The sequence below is a fragment of the Callospermophilus lateralis genome, chromosome 10, assembly GCF_048772815.1.
Source record: "Callospermophilus lateralis isolate mCalLat2 chromosome 10, mCalLat2.hap1, whole genome shotgun sequence".
In the NCBI taxonomy this organism is placed as follows: domain Eukaryota; kingdom Metazoa; phylum Chordata; class Mammalia; order Rodentia; family Sciuridae; genus Callospermophilus; species Callospermophilus lateralis.
This window is the reverse complement of record NC_135314.1, coordinates 29,778,970-29,802,582: the sequence shown is the minus strand read 5'-3', so window position 1 is coordinate 29,802,582 and position 23,613 is coordinate 29,778,970. Positions and strand designations below refer to the sequence as shown.

At 34.0% G+C, this 23,613-nt stretch overlaps 1 protein-coding gene across 1 annotated transcript in view; it reads left to right on the top strand.

The window, feature by feature from the left end:
• Robo1 (roundabout guidance receptor 1) overlaps nucleotides 1–23,613 on the top strand; it is a 379,533-nt gene that overhangs the window by 263,803 nt on the left and 92,117 nt on the right. The window contains exons 4-6 of the mRNA XM_076868692.2: nucleotides 8,141–8,261; nucleotides 8,628–8,766; nucleotides 11,097–11,224. Of these exons, the coding sequence (XP_076724807.2) occupies nucleotides 8,141–8,261; nucleotides 8,628–8,766; nucleotides 11,097–11,224 (388 nt within the window). The remainder of the gene's footprint in view (nucleotides 1–8,140; nucleotides 8,262–8,627; nucleotides 8,767–11,096; nucleotides 11,225–23,613) is intronic.

Genomic DNA, 23,613 nt, shown 5'->3' with positions numbered 1-23,613 from the left:
CTTTAGAACAAAGTGTCTCAGGGTAAGCACTATTGATGCTTTGAGTCAGATAGTTCTTTAATGTGAAGGATTACCCTGTTCTTTGTAGGATGTTTAATAGCATCTCTGCCAGGTACCCACTAGATACCAGTAACACTGTCTCTGCTCCTAGTTCTTTCTTTCTTCCTTCCTTCCTTCCTTTCTCTTTTTTATACAAACTGGGTCTTTTATATATATTTTTTTCAATGAACCTTTATTTTATTTTATTGATATGCAGTGCTAAGAATCAAACCCAGTGCCTCACATATGCTAGGCATCTACTCTACAACTATGACTCCAGCTGATTTTTTCTTTTTAATCTTTTTTGTAGTTGTAGACAGAATGCCTTTATTTTATTTATTTTTATTTTTATGTGGTGCTGAGGATCGAACCCAGTGCCTCATGCATGCTGGGCAAGTGCTCTGCCGCTGAGCTACAGGCCCAGCCCTACAGCTGCATTTTTTTTCATTTTTGTTTTCATTTTTTTGATGGTGGGACTTGAGCCCAGGCCCTTGAACATGCTATAAAAGTGTCCTACACTGAGATACATCCTTAGTCCCCCTTTCTCCTAATTCGGACAATCAAATATATACATATATATCCAGATATTGCCAAATATCCAGGAGGAAAGATTAGGGTGATTGCCCTCACTGAGAATCATTGTTTTGGAGGAAACATTTATAACATATAAAGCCTAAGAATTACAATTATTTGTTTGTTAGGCTTTACAGTGTTAATACACATGCATATTTTCCCAGACAAAACAAATGAAAGATGTGTTAGTTATTAATTTTAATAGAATGATGCTAGATTTGGCCTAACAAAGGAGATTACTTTTGATTAGACAGGAATATCTTCAATCAATTTTTGGGTTTTTTTTTAGTTTTATTGATTTTATTGTTTTTTTAAATACACAATAGCGGAATGCATTATAGTTCTTATTATACATATAAAGTACAATTTTTCATATCTTTGTATATAGAGTATGTTTAGGCCAATTCATGCCTTTTTTATACATGTACTTTTTTTTGCATTACAATTCTCATTACACATATATAGTACAATTTTTTCATATCTGTTTATATATAAAGTATGTTTACACCCAATACGAATCTTCATACATATACTTTGGATAATGATGTCTATCACCTTCCACTGCCCTTGCTAATCCCCTGCCCCTCCCTATTCTTCCCAACCCTCTTCCCTATCTAGAATTCATCTAATCCTCCAATGCTGCCCCTCCCTATCCCACTATGAGTCAGCCTTCTTATATCAGAGAAAACATTCAGCATTAGGTTTTTGGGGATTGGCTAACTTCGCTTAGCATTATCTTCTCCAACGCCATCCATTTACCTGCAAATGCCATGATTTTATTCTCTTTTAGTGCTGAGTAAAATTTCATGTGTATATATGCAACATTTTTTTTTTATCTGTTCATCCACTGAAGGGTATCTAGGTTGACTCCAAGTTTAGCTATTGTGAATTGTGCTGCTGTAAAAATTGATGTAGCTGTATCCCTGTAGTATGCTGTTTTTAAGTCCTTTAGGTATAGTCCGAGGAGAGGGATAGATGGGTCAAATGGTGGTTCTATTCCCAGATTTCTAAGAAAACTCCATATTGCTTTCCATATTGGCTGCACCGATTTGCAGTCCCACCAGCAATGAATGAGTGTGCCTTTTTCCCCACATTCTCTCCAACATTTATTGTTGTTTGTCTTCATAATAGCTGCCATTCTGACTGGAGTGAGATGATATCTTAGAGTAATTTTGATTTGCATTTCTCTGATTGCTAGAGATGATGAGCATTTTTTCATATATTTGTTGATTGATTGTATATCCTCTTCTGAGATGTCTCTGTTCAGGCCCTTGGCCCATTTGTTGATTGGGTTATTTGTTTTTTTGGTGCCTAGCTTTTTGAGTTCTTTATATATCTTAGAGATTAGTGCTCTATCTAATGTGTGAGAGAGGTGAAAGATCTATACAATGAAAACTACAGAACCCTAAAGAGAGAAATCAGAGAAGACCTTAGAAAATGGAAATGCTCTTGGATAGGCAGAATTAATATTATTAAAATGACCATTCTACCAAAAGCACTATACAGATTTAATGAGATTTTGATCAAAATCCCAGTGTCATTCCTCACAGAAGTAGAAAAAGCAATCATGAAATTCATCTGGAAAAATAAGAGATCCAGAATAGCTAAAGCAATCCTTAACTGAAGAGTGAAGCAGGTGGCTATACCAGACCTTAAACTACATTACAGAGCAGTAGTAACACAAACAGCATGGTATTGGCACCAAAACAGACTGGTAGACCAAGTGGTACAGAATAGAGGACACAGAGACTAACCCACAAAATTACAATTATCTTATATTAGACAAAGGTGCCAAAGACATGCACTGAAGAAAAGATCACATCCTCAACAAATGGTGCTGGGTAAACTGGAAATCCATATGCAACAAAATGAAATTAAACCCCTATCTCTCACCATGCACAAAACTAAACTCAAAATAGATCAAGGATCTAGGAATTATACCAGAGAGACTCTGCATCTAATAGAAGAAAAAGTAGGCCCTAATCTTCATCATGTGGGATTAGGCCCCAACTTCCTTAATAAAACTACTATAGCGCAAGACTTAAAACCAAGAATCAATAAATGGGATGGAATCAAACTAAAAAGTTTCTTCTCAGCAAAAGAAACAATCTGTGAGGTGAACAGAGAGCCCAAATCCTAGGAGCAATTTTTATCCTTCACACATCAGATAGAGCACTAATCTCTTGAATCAATCAAGTGCATAGTATAATATACAATTATTATAACTGGTAGATATTTTTTGTTTTGTCTATATGTACATATATCTGTGTGTATTGAAAGATTGTCTGGGATTTAAAAATGTTTATAAATATCTTATATAATTTTTGTATATATAGTATTATCCTAGATGATATTAATGAAGAATACCGTAAGTGGAAAATCAAAGGTGCAATTTGGTTGATGTTTTTCAGTCATTAACAGCTAAAATCTTTGTTATTGATGAAAGAAAATACATTTTTTAAATTTAAAAATGTTTTATAAATTTAATTTTTAAAGCTTTTATAAGTTTGGAGGATTTTTTTGCATCAGTATGTAAATTATATATGCATGTGCAGTCATGATGTTTATCCATTTAGTTCTATGCTACTAAGAATAAAAAATTTCTCAAGATACTTGACTCATCAAAGAACATTTCTTAAAAAATTGTTCAAATGGTACATATTATTAGTATTTGTATGCTTACAAAAGATAGAGAAAATATTTGTAGAAAGCCTAGTGGGTTAGTTTTTTTTGGGGGGAGGGGTACTGAGGATTGAACTCAGGGGCACTTGACCCCCGAGCCACATCCTCATTCCTATTTTGTATTTTATTTAGACACAGGGTCTCACCAAGTTGCTTAGCACCTCACTTTTGCTGAGGCTGGCTTTGAACTCGAGATCCTCCTGCCTCAGCCTCCTTACCTGCTGGGATTACAGGTGTACACCAAAACATCTGGCTCTAGTGGGTTACTTTTAATTTACATACTAGATACAATTCAATTGTAAATGATAACTGTAAATTTATATACAAAAATAGAAACAGTTTTTTCTATTTATATTAAATACTAAAAATACCAGTATGTGTTCCCAAAGCATGCCTCCTCATCAAATGAATTATCAAGTTTTTTCCATAATTGAGCTGTTATTACAGTCAGGACTGTAATAACAGAGTATGTACTACAAAGTCTCTTGGATTTCTTAGCTCTCTTTGAGTTTTGGTTCATCTCATTATTGTTTCCTACCATTCATCTCACAATTGGAATTGTTCCATGTCTTGAGAATCTCCAGGCAATCCTCTCTTAACTCCTACTAACAAAATTCTCCTCCTCCATTTATAAGAATTCCTTCAAAATATAATAGCATTGCGCTGTATTATAATAATAATGTTATTCCCATGTGTGCATAAGCAAGACTAGACATTGCCAAGTATTTAAAAATTATAAAAGTAAATTAGTACTATATTATACAAAAGCTTAGAAATAAATCTCTACTGTTGAAAATTATTTATATGTTATTATCCTTTGGCTCTCATTTTCTACATATGTTTAAAACATACTTAAATATGTTTTAAAATTATTCCCTTGCATTTGATTTTATATAAAATGCCTTGACTTATTGATTTAAAGAACAAAAATAATGTTTAAACCATTTGTTTCCTCTGTTTTTCCTATCTCTTTTATCTATTATTGTGTGATTCCTTCTGAAATGAATCAGTTTCCTAAACATACTAGGACATTGAAGGTTAGATTTTGAGGCAGAGAAAGAAGCTAAAAGTATTGTGTTCAACTATAACTAAAAAAAAATATATATTAAAAAAAGTACATCTAGGACCACATCTCAGATCAATTACGTTCTCTTTCAGTACTGGGTTTTTTCACTCTTCTTTTAGCTATAATGAGTTTGTTTCTTCAGAATATTTAGAAATGTTTATGTAAATGTTACAAAATAAGTACATGATGAAAGGTGATAGTGGGTCTTCGTTGGAAGGTCTTGATTTTATGATACTCAAATTGTTCTGACTCTCAAGCATTCAAGTTTATTAAACTCAAATTTATTAAAGAGTAATGATGATAACAGGATTGTGGGCTGTGCATGTATTTTCATCTGTCCAACTCACATAACCAGAAACCCATATCTTGCCTAGAATCTTAGCCCTGTTCCAACTTGTTATGTGACATCAAACAAGTCACTTTCCTCCCAGAAAAATCTTACTGTTTACTAGGCATGGTGACAAGTTCTGAGGCTATGAAGAGGAATTAGATATGCTCCTCTGCCTTGTAATTCACAGTCAGGAAGGAAAATCTGACATTTAAAAGCACAATTAGAACATGTTGTAATGATGAACACAGTGGAGGTGAGTGGGAGGTAAGGTTGCAGTTCGCTGAGCTGCTGATCCCTTTAGTGAGAAATGAGAGTATTATAACACATTTGCTGCCAGTCTAACTGTGGGATTTCACTAAAGACCAATATTTAAAATGATATGTTTACACCAAAAGCATCTCCTGAAACAAAATAGGTGGCACCAAGAACCAAGAGTCTCAAGCTGGATTTTCATTTTATTTAAGAATCCTACTTCAAGATTTTCTGAGATGATTGCACACATAGGAAACACACAGACATGTAATGCTGATGCTGACTTCAGTGCTGTTTATGAGAGGAAACTTGGGAACATTTTAAATATCTATCAGTAGGGGAAAAAATTGACAAAGTATGTAAAACCATACAATGAATACTATGTAGCCATTTAAATTAATGCTGAATACCTTTTGTATATTTTTAGCGATTAAAATGTAAAAGTCTCCTCATTTTCATTGAAAATTCAGGTCACAGAAGACCACATGATTCTATTTTAGTAAAATAGAATTTTAATATGTACATATGTTCATAGGTATATATGTTTATGCATATCTTATTGCTTGTGTGCATATACTACGTGTGAATACTTATATATGTGTGTGCATGTGTATATATGCACACATACATGCAGAGAGAAAGCTAAAAAGAAAGATCACAAAAACATCAATAATAATTAGCTCTGGAAGATTTTTTTTCTTTTTAGTGTGACATATATTTTCTTCCCTGATTTATTCAAAAATTTAAATACATATGGAAGCAATGAAATTATGATTATATATTTTAACATTTATTTTTTAATTATTTATTTATCATAATTTGTTACACATGATGGCAGAATGCAATTCCTTTCATAATGCACACATAGAGCACGATTTCTCAAGTCACTGATTGAACACAAAGTATTTTCACACCGTTCGTGTTTTCATACATATACTTAAGGTAATGATGCCTAACTCATTCCACCATCATTCCTACCCCTTTGCCCCTTTCTTTCCCCTTCCTCCCCTTTGCCCTATCTAAAGTTCTTCCATTCCTCCCATGCTCCTCCTACCCCATCACCATTATGAATCAGCATCCTCACATCAAAGAAAACATTTGGCTTTTGTTTTTTTTAGGATTGGCCTGGTTCACTTGGAATTCTCCAACTTTGTCCATTTACCTGCAAATGCCATGATTTTATTCTCTTTTAATGCTGAGTAGTGTTCCACACATCAGACAGAGCACTAATCTCTAGGGTATATAAAGAACTCAAAAACCTTAACACCAAAAAATCAAACCCAGTCAATAAAGGGGCCAAGAAACTGAACAGACACTTCTCAGAAGAGGATATACAATCGATCAACAAATATATGAGAAAATGTTCAACATCTGTAGCAATCAGAGAAATGCAAATCAAACTAAGATTTCATCTCACTCCAGTCAGAATGGCAGCTATTAAGAATACAAACAACAAAAAGTGTTGGTGAGGATGTGGGGGAAAAGGCACACTCATTGCTGGTGGGACTGAAAATTGGTGCAGCCAATTTGGAAAGCAGTATGGAGATTCCTCGGAAAATTTGTAATGGAACCCCTATTCCACCCAGCTTTCCCACTCCTCAGTTTATACCCAAAGGACTTAGAAGAGCATACTACAGGGACATAGCCATATCAATGTTTATAGCAGAACGATTCACAATAGTGAAATTGTGGAACCAACCTAGATGCCCTTCAGTAGACGAATGGATAAGGAAACTTTGGTATATTTTAACATATATAAACCTTTATAAAATATATCAAATTGGATAAATAACTAGATTTTACCTCTAATAGTAGTTTCTAGTCAACACACATCTCATGATTATTGTATGCAGGTATTATTTCACATATGAAGGATAGATAATGAACAATGCAAAGAAAAAAATACCAGGATGATATTTATAGTGTAACCTTAGAGCATCTCATCATGTGTTTATAAACTATTGAAAAAATACTAAATTTTAAAACCACAGAAATTAAAGCCTCTCCGTTAATATTTGGTTTGTTCTTATACAACCAAAATATTTAGTTTGATTTTCTACATTGAAATAATTCAGACCTTCCAAAACAGTAAAACTTTTATAAAGTAGAGATTTCAATAAACTCTATTAGGCATAATGAAAAAAGTGTTTGAATGTTTCCTTCCTTCTTCCCTCTCTCCCTCTCTTCTATCCTCCTTCATTGTTTCTATATTTCTTTTCTCCTTTGTTTAATCTGCTCATCATAAAGAGGAGCAAATGTGAGGTTAAAACTTTCATGAATAAACATTCTAGAAGTTATCCTTGTAAAGCCTTTCCAGGGTTTGGGAGATTATAGATATTCATGGGTAACTGAACTCAACTCCCCAACTGAAAGTGTATAACGTTAAATAAATTACATTAAATAAATCCAGTCCAGTTTCTGCATCCCAATCATAATTCATATTTGACTTCAGTCTACCTTTTGTACTGGATGTTTGTTTATATTTGTAATTATTCAATTAATGTTCAAGTCTATACCTGAACATGACTTTCCAAGTGATTGATTGGTATCTGTTCAGTCTGTGCCTCTTAGGTTATCAGGAAACTGCTTGGGAAAGAGATACATCTACATCTACATATATATAAATATATTTGAAAAATATATATATGCACACACATATATATAATTTTTTTAAGAAAATAGCATATTTTTCTACATTTTAGAAAATAAGATATATTTCTTTAGGAAAACTTACTAGAGAATTTTTTTTACACATACAACAATATTAGAATATTCTTTCCTGAAATCAATTATTGCTTAAATACATTTACATATTACATGTACTAATATGATAGTAAGGCTCCTTTTTCTTTCTTGCACTTGCTAATCAAGTTATTCAAGCAATGCCTTTGTGGTTTTTCACTTAATTTATAGGAAAAAAATCGGTTGATTTGAAACACAAGCATAGTTAGACAGAATGTAAAAATTTTACAAGAAATGTAGGTAATGCAACATGTTTTCCTTTTATATTATATTTTTGGAATTTGCTCTGTTTAAAGTTACTCCCTATAAATATAGCAAACAGTATACACCAGCTGTTTGATATAACTAGGCTTTGGTATATAGCTTTGAGTGGAATTCATTTATGAAGACCTGCCACAAAACCATAGCTAAAATTCTTTTAATGGTATATATGTCAAACTTTTTCTTTTTTTAAGATACGAGGAGGAAAGCTAATGATTACTTACACCCGTAAAAGTGATGCTGGCAAATACGTTTGTGTTGGGACCAATATGGTCGGGGAACGTGAGAGTGAAGTAGCAGAGCTCACTGTTTTAGGTAAGTGCCATTGTATCTAATCTTCTTACTACTGAACAGCCTTCTTCTTATTATCATCATTATTTTTGTCATATTTTTGTAGAAGGGAGAATGAAATGATATTTAATCAAAATACAAATGATCTTTATATAAGGGAGAAATATTCTTATATCATTGTTTTGGGGGTAGAAAGAGAAGTGAAGTGGCCTGATATAAAATAGCCAAAGATGTGGAAAAAGAAGTAGAAGGAAATATTAAAGATGGGGAGACGTCTCTAGAAGTTGCAAAGTATGCGAAGTTATTTTCTAAACAATATTTTGAATTATAAATCTTTTCTCACTGAACATCTAAAGTGTTTTATCTTGAGATGGCTCTTTCTAATTTTAGAGAGACCATCCTTTGTGAAGAGACCTAGTAACTTGGCAGTGACTGTGGATGACAGTGCGGAATTTAAGTGTGAGGCCCGAGGAGACCCTGTGCCTACAGTTCGATGGAGGAAAGATGATGGAGAGTTGCCCAAATCCAGGTACAGATCAGAATTTAATGATGTGATTCATTGACTTAGAATTTCTGTTTCTCATCAGACTCTAGGTGCCGTTAGATGGTCAACTCTATAGATGGTCTTTGACTGCTAAGGTTTGATTTAAAATGTTCTACTTTAAGACAGTATGAAAGCTATATTCACTCTGTAGACACCATACTTCAAATCTGGATCTTTCCCAGGCTTGTGATATGTGGTATGATACTGTATGCTAGCTGCAGTGGTGAGCCATAGCTTTCAGCTGGCTTTGTGACCAGGAGGGGAAAGAAACAATACTCTGTGTACTGTGTTGCCAAGTGGGGGTCTTCAGTGGGCTAGGTGAACAAAATGCAGTTTTGTATTCTTGGTATTTCAATTTATGATAGGTTTACAAAGACACATCCCCGTCAAAGGTTGAGGAGCATCTGTAGACTCCTTGATCAGGAGCCAGAATAGAATACTAGAGATACTTTGAACCAGGAGGTTTCCACATTTTCTCTGGGGTTGGATTATACTTTGGTGACCCTGGTTTGCACAAGGAATCCTGGTAAAACATGGTATTCTATAAACAGTTTCTTTCCTGCTCAGCCAAATCACATTTAATATCAACTTCTTGTATATGGCCAGGTAGGAAAAGGAAGAAACATACAGCATTAATGACAGAATTATGAATTAATTAAAAATCAGACTTTCCTTTCCTCAGCTATGTGTCACCAAGGAATGGTAGAAGAGGTCACAGTTTCTGAGTATCTGATAAGGCCTTAAGTTGGCTAGGAGCAGCGATTCAGGAAATACCAAGCTTTGGGGAATGAGACAGTGGAATAAAGCATTTGGGTTTGCCAGCTGGCTGTCAGCATGCATGCATTGAATACCTGCTAGGTGTTGGGGTTACAACATTGGCATAGAGAGAGCATCTGCTCTCGAGGAGCTTGCAAAAAGACACATATATGGGTAGATATGGAATAACATCATTATTCCCTTTTGTGACATAAAGGCAGACCTATGCAACTGTAGGGGGAAAGAATAAAGAGAATTCCCATGGAATAGGACAGGTAAGCACAGTCTTCAAAAATATGTACCAATATGATAAGCAAGAAAAAAAAAAGAGTCCTGTGTTCCAGACAGAAGATCCTTACAACATAGACATGAATGTGAGAAAGAACACCACATATTTTGAATGGTAGAAAGTTGAGCATCACCAGCACATAATATATGTGGTGAGAAGTAATGGATATCATATTGGAAATACTGGGGATATATCATCAGGGGCTTTGTGTAATAATAAATCTCACATCATATTGTATGACATTGATGAGTCAAGAAATATTATTATGAGCAGAATTACTTTTTAGAATAACATAATTTTGTTAGCATGATGTATGTTTCATTACTATGAGGAGAGGCCGTTTATAGGGACACTATTATTTGGTTGTACACATCAGAGTTGTATATTTTTTAGCTTGGAGAGATGGAGATAATGTACAGAGTGGAGAGAAATTTCTGAGACTACAGTGGCAAACTGGATGACTAGTTAGATATATAGAGAGTTGATAAAGGAAGATAGGCAGATTAGGGTAGAAGGAGGAGGAGGATTATGTTAAGAGAAGAAAAGAATTATTGAACATATTAAATATTAGGCTCCCTTGAAATGTGATGTCTAATTGTTAGTAAATTGGGAATAGGAATGGGGGATTTACTTGGAGTGTGGGAAGTATCTGGTCTATCAATATATAAACTATACCAGACAGTATAACTCAGGAAAATTTTATATAGAGAAAAGAGGGTTAGCATGACACTTGATTTTAAGGGCAGGGAAGTCTAGGCAAATCAAATGAACTCTAGAAGGAGACTATCTGAGTTCAAATTTTAGCTCACCATGAAATTCCTTGAGGACAAGACCAAGTGACCTCACTTTCCTATTTCTCAGTTTCCCCATCTACAAAATGAAGATAAGGTTAATACTTATCTTATAAAATTGTTATAAGAATTTAAGAAGGTAAAATCTATATAGATCATTTAAAGTCCAGCACATGATAAAAAATTCAATTAATTTTCAGTGTCATTTAATTTTAGCGTGAGTACCACAGCTTGAGGAAATAGATGTATAAATGTTAACTTTATTCAAAAAAATTTTTTAAGAAAATATTTTAATGTTAGCTCATATGCATTGAAAACAAGCTCATTTCTTCTGCCTGCTAACTTAAAGGAACATCACTTTGTTTTGAATTTCTGAAGGGATTGTTGCATGTGATTTGATGCCTGGATTCATCATAGGGTAAAAATGGGATCTTTCAAGAACAAAATCCTTAACCATGCTGTTTTTGCTGTAATATCAGATATGAAATCCGAGATGATCATACCTTGAAAATTCGGAAGGTGATGGCTGGTGACATGGGATCATATACTTGTGTTGCAGAAAATATGGTTGGAAAAGCTGAAGCATCAGCCACTCTGACTGTTCAAGGTAGGCACCGGGGAGCTCCTCATTGTGGTTGTTTTATCATGTGAAATATGTTGATTTTGAAGAGAATTTTATGTCAAACATATTTAAGAAAGCATTGCTTTACCTATGGGCACTATTATATATTATCTAAGTGTTTATTAAAGAAGAATGAATTACATTTTCAAAATTATGAAGAGTTCTATCTTGGGTCAGAGAAGATGGTGTTTTATTCTCTGGGTCCTTAAACAAAGTATATTTCTAATCTTTAATTACATGACAGCTATTGCTGTGAAAACATTGTCTTTGGAGGAAAACACACCTTCATTACTTCAGATGATGTGCTTTCAAGGGTCTGTGTGATTTATAGCATAAACATGGATGGATCTATTGCCCTTTAGAATTTAAGATCCATCTGTACAAGAGGGACTTTGCCATCTTTATTCTGAGCACATAGTTCCTGTGATCTAACAGACATTCAATATTTGTTGGATGAATGATTTGCATTTGTACTTTGCTATTTTTTATAAAGATTTATTATTTTGCTGTTTTTTTATACATACGTATTTATTGTGCATTATAATTTTTCATAACAGTGGAATTCATTGTTACATATTCCTATATTCCTATGTGCACACAACATAACAATATAATTTGGTCAATTTCATTCCTTATTATATGGTGGATAGGGCTTTAAAGGCTTCAAGTTTTTGTTGTTGTTGTTGTTTGTTTGTTTGTTTTTTAATAGTTATTTTGGTTATTTGGTTTATTTTGATGTTTTAGTACCAGAGATTGAACCCAGGAGCGCTTCACCACTGAGCTACATCCCCAGATTTTTTAAAAAAAATTTTGAGACAGATTTTCCCTAAGTTGCGTAGGGCCTTGCTAAATTGCTGAGGGTGGCTTTGAATTTGCAACCCTCTCACTTCAGCCTCCTGAGCCACTGAGATGTTTTACAGACATGTGCCACTGCGCCCAGCAGACTTCAAGTTTTTGAAAGTCAGAGACGTTTCTGTTACCTCTGTGGTATCCACAATACAGGCATTTCCTCATCATTACTTTCCTCCTTTCTCTCTGACTTCAAAATTATTATTTCCCACAATTTTTTTTCCCTTTCTGGTGATGACTTGTTTATTGTGCAATTTGAGAGGCAATGACCTTTAAAACATTTTATTGGTGGAAAAAATTCCCTATTTTGACAAGTGACTGTAGTAAACAAGGGTTTTGGCCATAAACCACTTAGCTTGTTTCTGGGTCTAACATTAGCAATGCCTGGTGCTGTCATCTTTCTCAACACTGTCTCTTCCGAGGCTATTAAGAAGAAAAAGGTGGCTTTTGAGGGAGTGCTTCTACTGCGGGCTTTCTACAAAAGAGCCTTGTGGGCTTTTTACACTAGAAGAAAGAATAAAGAATATTTCCTTCCTGTCTCTAAAGCCATTATGTCCCACTTTGGGGTTTTTAGCTCAACCTCATAAAAACAAAAGAAAAAAAAAAAAGATCAAGAACAAACATTGAATTTCTAAGGCCTAGACTACTTCTCTTTAATCTAAGTTAGACTTGAACTCTACGTGAGGCTAAAACTGTAAGAAAAGAAAACCCCTTTCCATTTAGAGAAAGCATAAATTTAAGAGATGTCAAATCCAAGTTCAAAAGCCCTTCAGAGGGAGTAAAAGTAGCCAGGATGAATATAGGACATGAAAAGGTGTGTCTGTCTCTAGGCAATTGTGACAGGGAGCTTGATTGTCTATCACATCAGTCAATGAAATATGTTTCACTTTATGTTTTAAAGTTTTCATACCTTGGTATCCTGATGTTTTATAAATAATAGCCATTCTGCTATGCATGCAGTAGACATTGAAATCAAAATAGAGTTTCCTCCTGCAATTTTAAACTCAGCTCCAAAGCTAATTCAGCCTTAAGATATCCATATGGAATGCTTGCTCCCTAAGCCTGGATTTCAGTGGAAATTGGGAACAAATGATCAAATCCAGAAACTACTTGATGAATGCAGATGCTCTCATTTCAACTGAATTTAGCTATAAACTTATGAAGGATCTGTATATAGTTTAGAATATATTATTTGATTCAATATTAAAATAGAATATGCACATTAGCATCACTGCTAAAATGTCTTTAACATGTTAGAATAATGTACACAGTATGTTAAAGAAAGTAACATGATTCCCAACTGCAAAAGATAACTAAGAAAAAACATTCAAAGGAAACCTGAGAAGTTAGGTCTTTTTTCTTCCTTTGAGAAGAATGTAGAAAATATTAGTGACTACAAAGGAAACTACATCACAAGTGAATCCCTCTGGTAGCAGGAAACAATTACAATAAGAAATTCAGTAGAGTATTTGGTTTTTATTTCTTTGTTCTATATGTGGTTCATTTTTAAAGAGACACTATTGGAGTAAGTATATATTTAAAAATAACTTTCTACCCCCTTACCCCTTATCCAATGAGTACTTAATTCAGAGAATTGGGTTAAGGCAATAAAACTATATGCTGAAGTTAGAACTTACGGGGAAAATTATCTTAAATAAGGGTGGTTATTTGATTTTCACCCCCCCCCATTACAGAAGTAATTAATTTCAACATCTTTAAAAGATCCTTGATTTGAGAATCATTTTCTCTTTCTTATTGGTTCTTTTTAGTTATACATGACAGTAGAATCCATTTTGACATAATTGCACAAGCATGGACTATATCTTGTTCTAATTTCTCTTCTGTAGATGCTTGTCTATAAAGATACACTTAAGTATTCCTTTCTTAGGCCTAGAGTTTTTCTTGGCCTTTAAATGTGGGTACTTTTCACAGTTCTTGGTATTGTATTACACATCTAGTAGGCACTTTGTCTAAAAAATACTGCTTGAGTGGTGGAAACAGCACAGGGAATCGGGAAACTCTGGCAGCTGCTGAAAGCTCTGATCCTGGGTGCCTGCAATAAGTACCTGTGGCTCAAAATTGAGGAGCTCACTATTTGTGATCAATGCTTCCTGGAAATCTGTATTCAAAAGAGCAAAGAAGGGGGCCCAATTTATTATCTATATGTATCTTAGCATATCATGTTTTATATTTTAAATATATGAAATAAAATTTATTAAGAAAATAAAGGGAACAAGGTTCTGACACCTGTAATCACAATGACTTTGGAGGCTGAGGCAGGCAGATTTAAGTTTGAGGACAGCCTGGGCAACTTAGGGAGACCCTGTCTCAAAATAAAAAATAAAAAGGAATAGGGATGTACCTCATTGGAAGAGTACCCCTAGGTTCAATCCCTAATACCAAAGGGGCGGAGTGGGGGGGAGGAGAAAGAGAGCACAGTAAAATCTAGGACCAGACAGAATTTCCTAAATTATCTGAAGTTTCTTGTTAAGTATGCAGATTATCAGACATGGCCTCTGGAGAATCTCATTCCAAAGATCTGGGTTAGGACACAGAAACTTGTTTTGATTTTTGTTTTTAAGCAAGCAAGTTCACAAATCCCATGCATGAGGAGTTATAAGATAAACTGACAGAAAGAATGAAGGACTTTAAAACATTTCTTTGTAGTTTGGGACTTTCCAGATGTAGTAGAATTGCTATAAAGAATGGTTGCTAAGAGCATTGACATTAGCATCAGACTGGATTTAGTTGGATCCTTCTTGTACTGTTTACTACTATGTGACTCAGAAGTATGTGACTGAGGCCTTGGTTTCCCCCTATGTAAAATGTATAGTAATACAATATCACAGCATTTTTATAGGAGTTAAATTATTTATATATTAATATTTAACATATTGTCTATTATGAGTAAATGATTTATAAATAAGGAGCACAGTCCTCATCTGAGTGTTTTTATTTTTGATAGTTCTATTGCTTGATTTTAATAATTATTGAGTAACAAAAATACTAATTCTGAGTTAATTCTAGATAGTTCTAATAGCTCATTCTAATAGTTCTTCTGCTATTGCAATTTAGAAATCTGAAATACTAACATATAAGTGACAATTTATTGGGCAAAAAATTATTAAAAACTCTTCTCAAATACAAATCATTGCATTTCCATGTTAAAAATCAATATTGACTTTTGTAGTAAATATGCTGGATTTTGCTAGTTTTGTTAAAATAGTGGTAGACTCATTAAAAATTAAAATGAGTTTTACAAAATAACTCAATAATGAAAATTATGGCTATTTGGGAATATAGATCATTTAAAAATTACATTTTATGTGCAGTGGTATATTATTGTTGTGGGAAAACATTCAGCCAAAATCATTTGACCTCAATTTTATTTCATTATCTCTTGTTTTCCAATTTCTAAGGTTCTCAAACCCTCAATCTATCTTCCTATAAAACAGGTGCATTTTTTTATGATTCAGAGACTAGTAAGAAGATTATCCATGAGTAACTATCTTCAAAAACTAATTACTCATCTTCATAGCCATTTGGAAACTTCAATTAACCACTCCAAAACATGGGAGCAATATGAGATCACACTTTCTTAGTAGCACATCAATGTCTGGGTTACTTCTTTGCACAGAGCAAACTACCAAACTCAAATATCTGAAACAAATCAAAATATTGACTATTTAGTATAAAATATTTTTATTTTTCTTTGAAAATAGGCAAATTGTAATAAAATTTGGTGATACTAGGTGGTTTCAGAGTAAACATATATTTCTCCTGGCCTCTGAAAATATTTAGTCAATAAAAATATCCCGGTGCCTTTAACCTGCATATCAATTTTGGTATGTCTCTGAATCTCATTATTAGAATGAAACTCAAAGGTCTAGAGTAATTTGACCTATTGAAGAAGAATAACCTTCATTACACAACAAATAAGCACAGTGGAATAGTTGGGCACAGTGTTGCATGCCTGTAATCCCAGCTACTGGGGAGCTGAGGCTATGAGGATCCAAAGTTTGAGACCAACATGGGCAACTACTTAGCAAGAGACTGTTTCCAAATTTCAAAAATAAAAGGGCTGGGTATGTAGATCAGTGGTTCAGCACCCTTGGGTTCAGTACCAAACAAAACAAAAAGAGAAAAGAAAAGAAAAATAAAATGCCATTTTGGACTAATTACACCAGAAATGTTTATGCTTACTCATTTGTTAGACTTATCAAATATTAACTGCCTATAAATGTAAGCCATCATTTAACCATCAGTTATTTTATTTATAATTAATGTTTGTCTGCAACTGTTTTCCTCTCAGATGTATAACATCTTGCACACCCTCAAGCATGCTTTTTATGAACCTAAAATTTACAAAATGATGTAACTTTTTATAGACATATCCCACCACAATTTTTGATTTGTTATATTATTATATTTGAGTTCTGGTGTCACAAATGGACAAGTGTTAGGATTGCTGGCTTGGTAGGAATGACTTATTTTTTGAACTAGTGTTTCGTATTGCCTAATAGCCCCCATGTTTTAAGGAAAAAGATATTTATTGTGGTATTCATAACAATTTTATAGGTTGTGACATACCTATAAAACATAAAAATCTAACCAGAACAAAATAGATGCATAGAGGCACCCTGCCAAGGTTTTAAACATTGTGTCACTGAACCTGCTAAAATTTATGCTTCCCATTGGTGTTTGAGTCCGGTTGCAGGTTTGTTTTATATTATTTTACTGTCTTAATCTAAACCCATTAGTTCTTTATTAGATGCTTGTCGTGTGGGCCTCAAGTTTCTTCTTGGAATCAGGATAGTCAAATTAGTTTGCTATTTCAGGATCCATTCATGATTAATTTAAAAAGTGAGTGCTTTTTTTCTTTTCTTAAAGGTAGATTTGAGGAAAAGGATAGAGAATACAATCTCAAAATACTTCAAAAAATAAAGGAAGAAACATTATTCTGTTTATTATTACTAATAACAAACCCCATAAAATTTACAAATTATTTACTCATAATAGCAATCCTATGGATGGCTTTTTAAATCACTTCTTTTCTGGGGAGTGCTATCCCCAAAGAAATATAGCAGAGAAAGCCACACAGAGTTTCAACTTTGAGTTTCTCCCATTTCCAATTTTATCCTCAGCCTCAAACATTCCTTATGAGTCTTTGCTTCAGCAACTCATTTCTTAAAAAGGGCAAACTAGATGGCGTTATTAATCTTTCCACTCTCTTTGCAGCTTCACAGATAAAGAGGCTCTTATTACTGTCACAATTTTATTCCCAAAGTGAATTTGTGACTCTATCACCAGAATGATCATGTTCTCATCGCCATGTCCCATCCGTCACAGGAAACTGAACTGAACCCGACTTCCACCCACCAGCCATTTCCTAGGCCATCACCTTTTATCTCCCTGAGTTGGACCATTAGGAAAATCTAATCCCATTTTTGTTCATCTCTCTTACAGAAGGAACTAAAAGACATTTAGTCCTCCTGTTTCCCTGGAGGCCTGAATACTGGGCCACTAGACACAGGAAGTCATACATTTAGATCTCCGTTCACACCCCACTACACTCCTCACTAGACTTCTCACAGGGACCAGTTATTCTTTGAAGGTCAAGGAATGGTTGTTTTTCTGCCCTTTCTGCAAGCTGTGTTAAAAAAAAGAAAGAAAGAAAGAAAGAAAAGTCAAGTGCCAAACATTGCCAAGCCGGTTCATGCTCTGTGATCAGATGGATGGGATTTCTGTGAAATCTCAGCCCTTCTTTAAATAGTGCTTGCCAATTTTTATTCCCTTGATGTGAAATTACTCCATTCTCTCAATTTCATCACCTGCTTTTAAACTATTAAATATGGTTTGAATTATATTGTTAACTCTTTAAATTTATTGTTGACCTATGGTAAGAATGTTAAAATGAGTCATCAAAAGGACGTGCATTCTGTTCTACTCTGTAGAATTGCTATTTTGTCTTATGCTTCCCATAAGAATTTATGCCAAGCATATAATGAATGAGCAAAGCACTTGCTCATTAGGATTGATTAGCCAGTGACAGCTGCTGGAAGGCTGAGCCTTAAAGTATGAGATTGACATGGAATGAGGGAGACACAAAGGCAGAAAAAAGACCTGGGCTGTCTTTTGGCTGACTTAATTGCTACTAATGGGATGTTTCCTCGAGCTTCTTTCCTTGCTAGTAGTGAACTACATGATTCAAACAGGGAGCTTTGCTGAAATATTTTGGGTGCCACAGTTTATGATTGACCCCTGTTAAGTATCCCAATGAACTAGGAATTGAAGAGTAATTATAGCTTTCAGTAAAACAAGAAGCAACTGTCAGAGGTGCGTATGTTAAGTCCCTTCTAAACCAGGCTGTAAGTATAATTCACAGAGTGTAGTAGTGATGCAGTGAAGATAAGATCAGACATTCAAAGCTGAATTTTGCAAAACCTCCATTTTGGTTGTCGGTAGTGTAGCCTGCAGAGACATATCCAGCAGACAGTGTGAGGAGAAGAGACATCCTTTACTCTCCTGCTTTTCCCATGTCCTACTCCTAATTGCCACAGAGTCCCACTTCTTTTGGCTTTTCACTATTTATGAGCTCTTACTAGCTCTCTCCCCTTCTTACCATTCCACCTATTCACATCTTTGTCATCTGTCTGTAAAGTGCTAACCTCTAAACAATTAGCTTTTATCTTGCTGTATCTATTGTCCATAACAGACACATCTGTCTAAAACACAATCTAGTTATAGTAGTTCCTTCCATAAAACTTGGTCATGGTTCCCTCTCTCTATATAAGATCCACAATATGTACTGGTGCTAGCCTCCTCTCTCACTTCTCCCTTCAATCTGATACACTATATTTTCTATTTTGTTTCACGCATGTCCTACCCTGTAACTTAGTTCTTTTTGTTATGTTGCCTCCTTGGTCTAAAATGCCCCAAACCCTGCCTGAACCACTTGTACTTGCTAATTACACTTTCCTTGGACTCAGAGAAGATTAGCATTCTCCAGAAATCTTTTCAGACATTGTCCATCCCAGCGCACATTCATAGACCCTCTGGATGCTATAACTGCCCTTATTGCTTTTCTGTTTACCCTGCTTGAATATGAGCTTCTTAGGGGCGCACTTTGGTTTCCTTTGCCTTCTTAGTCTCATTGCTTTCTACTATCTCAGAGGCATCTCTTTTAGAGAAATAGAACCAGTAGGATATATAAAAGAGCTAATTAAGAGAATGGGCTCACATGATTAGCAGTGCTGAAAAGTCCCACAGCAAGCTGGAGAACCAGGAAAGCAGGAGGTGCAATTCAGTCCAAGTCCACAGATCTGAGAACCTAGAGTTCTGATGATTGAGAGCAGGGGAGGATGGATGTCCCACCTCCAGGTCAGAGAGAAAATTTGTCCTTCCTCCACTTTTTCTTTTCCCATTCAGACTTTCATTGGATTAGATAATGCCTTCCCACATTGGTGAGGCAAGAACTTCTTTGTCTAATGTACTGTTTCAAACAGTAATCTCTTCTGGAAACAGGCTACCTGCAAAATGGTGTTTCAGGAGGCTGAGACAGGAGGATTGCGAGTTCAAAGCTAGCCTCAGCAACTTAGCAGCGAGATCCTAAGCAGCTCAGGGAGACCCTGTATCTAAATAAAATACAAAAAAAAGGGCTGGGGATGTGACTCAGTCGTTGAGTGCCCCAGTGTTCCATCCCCAGTAACAAAAAGAAAAGAAAACACGTGGGAGTGAAAATGTTTCTCATAGCTAGCAGACATTGATGAACTGACAAACATCCCATGCTTAGTACATTATGTGAGGCACTTAAATTGTCATTTCAGTGATGTGTGTTGTGTGTGTCAGAATCTTACTATATCTGCCTTTGTCCTTGCTTCCTACAACTAGCTGTGTAAAAGAATTAAGGTTTGAGTTTTTTATACATCTACCTAAGTTTTTACAGAGACACAATAAATATTTTTCAACAAATTATAACAGAATATCTGTGACTGTGGTTCAAAAATGTCAGTTGTCTTTTCTAGTTCACTTTAGCAAAACTGGACAAGTGATATATAAAATAAGAAATCTGCATTTAGTTAAAATTCCTTTTTTGTATTAATTCTATGAATCTAATATATATTTGAAAACCAAATCATATATTTACTTTTTTTAATTAAACAGATCGACAATTTACATGATTCTTTCAGACAGTTAACATAATTATTATCTCTTTGGATATGTTGGATGATGCTGAATTTCCTGACAAAATGAATAATATTGAAATGTTTCACACCTCACTCCATAAAAATAATACAAATATTAGAACAATTGAGTGAACTGAAGTTAAAAATACAGTCATCCTTCCATATAAGCAAATTCAAAAAGAGAAATTCATCTGTACTAAATGCATACCAACTAATTTTCTTATCTTTATTCTCAACAATATAATATGACAATTATTAACATAACATTTACATAATATTAGGTATTATAAATAATCTAGAACTGATTTAAAGTACAGGGGAAGACATTCATTTATCATATGCAAGTAGTACACCATTTGTATAAAAGACTTAAGAATATGCGGATTTTGGTATCCACAAGATTCATAGAACCAATTCCCTACATTTACAGAGGGACAACTGAATTTGAGTAGATGGTGCCCAGCTATAACTACTTTATAATTTAGTCTTGAAATGAATCAGCAGGCATAATTCCTTAAAATAAATTTTCTAACGCATCTCTGAATTTGATCATTTTCTAACGTATAAAATAATAACTTTGAAAATGATCAATATACATATTAATGTTACATAATAGAAAATCTTATATGCACATGTGACTTTTTATGGACCTATTAGATAATTATTTTAGAATGTAAAATTTAAAATTTTAAGTAAAAATTTAAGTAAAATTAAAGTGAAATTTTTAAGTATTTAAATAAATGTAAAACATTATAGCTTTCATGTAGACTTTACTGTCAGTAGCATAGGATGAACTTTTTAAAAACTTTCATTAAAAAATAAACTCTGGGGGCTGGGATATAGCTCAGTTGGTAGAGTGCTTACCTCACATATACAAGGCCCTGGGTTCAATCCCCAGCATCACACACACCTCGAACAAACAAACAAACAAACTCAGGAAAAGAAGGCTTATTTTGTGAATTTGTGCTTTCCATAAATAGAGTTTACCATGTTTAACTTTCTATCAGCACATGAGATCTTTATACAAGAGTCACATGACATTTTGGAGTTCTAGGTATAAAAAGGAATAAAATGATGGATACTTCATTTAAATCATTTGCTGGAACCATTCCCTTAACTTGCTGATTTGAGAAAAGTGTAATGGTGCATAGTTTCTGATCATTAACCTGGTTATTTGAGTCAAAGCCAAAACTAATAGTGTCAAGGGGCCTTTTGCAGGTTCAATGAGGTTTACTCTAATCCATGATTCTGGTTACAAAACCATGAGTTCATCAACATTTTGAAGAAATACATATTACAAGACCTTCAAAGCTTCACTTGATGCTTTTAAGAACCTTGATTATGTGTGTGATACTTTTGTCAGACTCTGACAAGATACGCAAACTGAATCTTTTAGGAGATGGTTCTTCATGACAAATGACAATAATCAGGAAAGGCAAGGTGCTTCATGGGATGGAGAATATAAGATAGTTACATGCATTCATACATTATGCATGTAATTACATATCTATACTTACTTCCTCCTGTATATATTGCTCCTCTTAATGCTGAATTCTAGAGTCAAATTCAAAATGCCACCCTTCTAGAATTTTTATGCTGTTATTATGCCCTTTATTTTCTTCTCATGGTTGTTTCGTAGTTCAGCTGATGATTGGAAAAATTCAACTGAAATTTAGAGGGGGGAATGAGGAAAAAAGGTTTGTGATTGTAAAAAGAACCCCCCCCCCAAAAAAAAACAACTCAATATGTGATGGAAACTTTTCAAGTTTCAAGTTTCAGTATTGCCAGCTGAGTTCTTTGTGAGCAGACTGAAAGAAAGTAAAATGCCATCAGCCAAGAGGTTTAATGAAGTCCTACCACAGAATTTAACAAGAGAATAATTTGTGAGAATAGCTCCCTCCCTAACTGTTCTGATCCAGTAGTGTACATAGGATGCAGAGCTTCATTCCTGCTGGGTTGTTTTTGTTTTATATATTTGGTTTGATTGAGTCCCAGTATCATTTTGACGTGTGATAACTTGCCATATTTTTTTCCAGTAGTAGAGAACTTCTTGTGCTCTTATAACTTAAAATTTCCACCAAAATGATCACTAAAGATGTGATATCCTTTTAGATTTCTTTCACTCATATAAAGGTTTTTGGATTACTTTCAGTTATTTCAAATGCACTGATATAAATTGTAAAAATTAATCAAAAGAAAAAGCATTCACCAGGTGATCTTACTACAGAAAATTCGAAACATTCTCTTAATGTATGTGCCGGGCAAATATTTGAAAAACTAAGAAGAGCAGTCAGGTAGAAGAAATAATTGATACATGAGATAATTCGGTGACAAGTAATTACACAGAATCACACTAGTAAATAGTACATCACGGGCCTTCCATTATGGTCTCAGCTTCACTGTGATTTATTCTTCTATATAACAGTGGATTGGGATTTCTTGTGAGGCAGTTATATACATATATAACTGAGCAACCATCTTTAGCAGCCAACATTATCAAATAAAGGTGTCAACATGGAAATATGTAATTGAGTTGTGTGGATCTATAAAATCTGAATCACTCGGCCTGAGAATGATATTCAGAGAAATAAATTACGTTTTTGCCCTAGTCATTTACAGATAACTGTTTTAAAATGTTAGATTCTCTGCTAACAAGCTCACATAATTTTAAAACATGGAATTATTATGTGAAATTGTTTATCACTGAATGTAAAAGAAATAAACCTAAATTAATTTCATCTTGCTGTATTTTATCTGAAATTGTTCAGACATCAAGTAATAGAAATTATTATTTAAATGACAATAATCATAAAGAGAATAATATAGAGTATATTAAGGATGCCTTTTTGTTATGGAAAACCCTGGATAATTCTATACATAAAATGATTGAAAATTGGATTTTTATTCATCCATATGTATTAACTATTTTATTATTTATTTGGCATGATTTTATTTTCCAACAGATTTATGCAGTGTTAAAAATAATTTTTAACTACATTCATTTTTTGTAGATTTAATAAATCTTTTCAGCATATTCTAAACATCGGGTCATCATTAAAATAACTAAACTTTATAATTATGTTAGCATCTGGTGTCCTTTGAGCTTTATTTCAGTAATTTAAAAATCTGAAGTAATTATTTTTATTTTAAGAGGATTCTGCATAGATTGAAAATGAACATTTTGAAATATCATACCCAAAGTTTACAAAAACTGATTAAAATATCATGAGCACTTTAATTTGCTTTTAAACTATAATTCTCATGACTTGATAAATAAGGTGCCAAAATAAACACACCTGCAGAAAATACTAAAATAGGTATGAGACAAAATATAGCTGA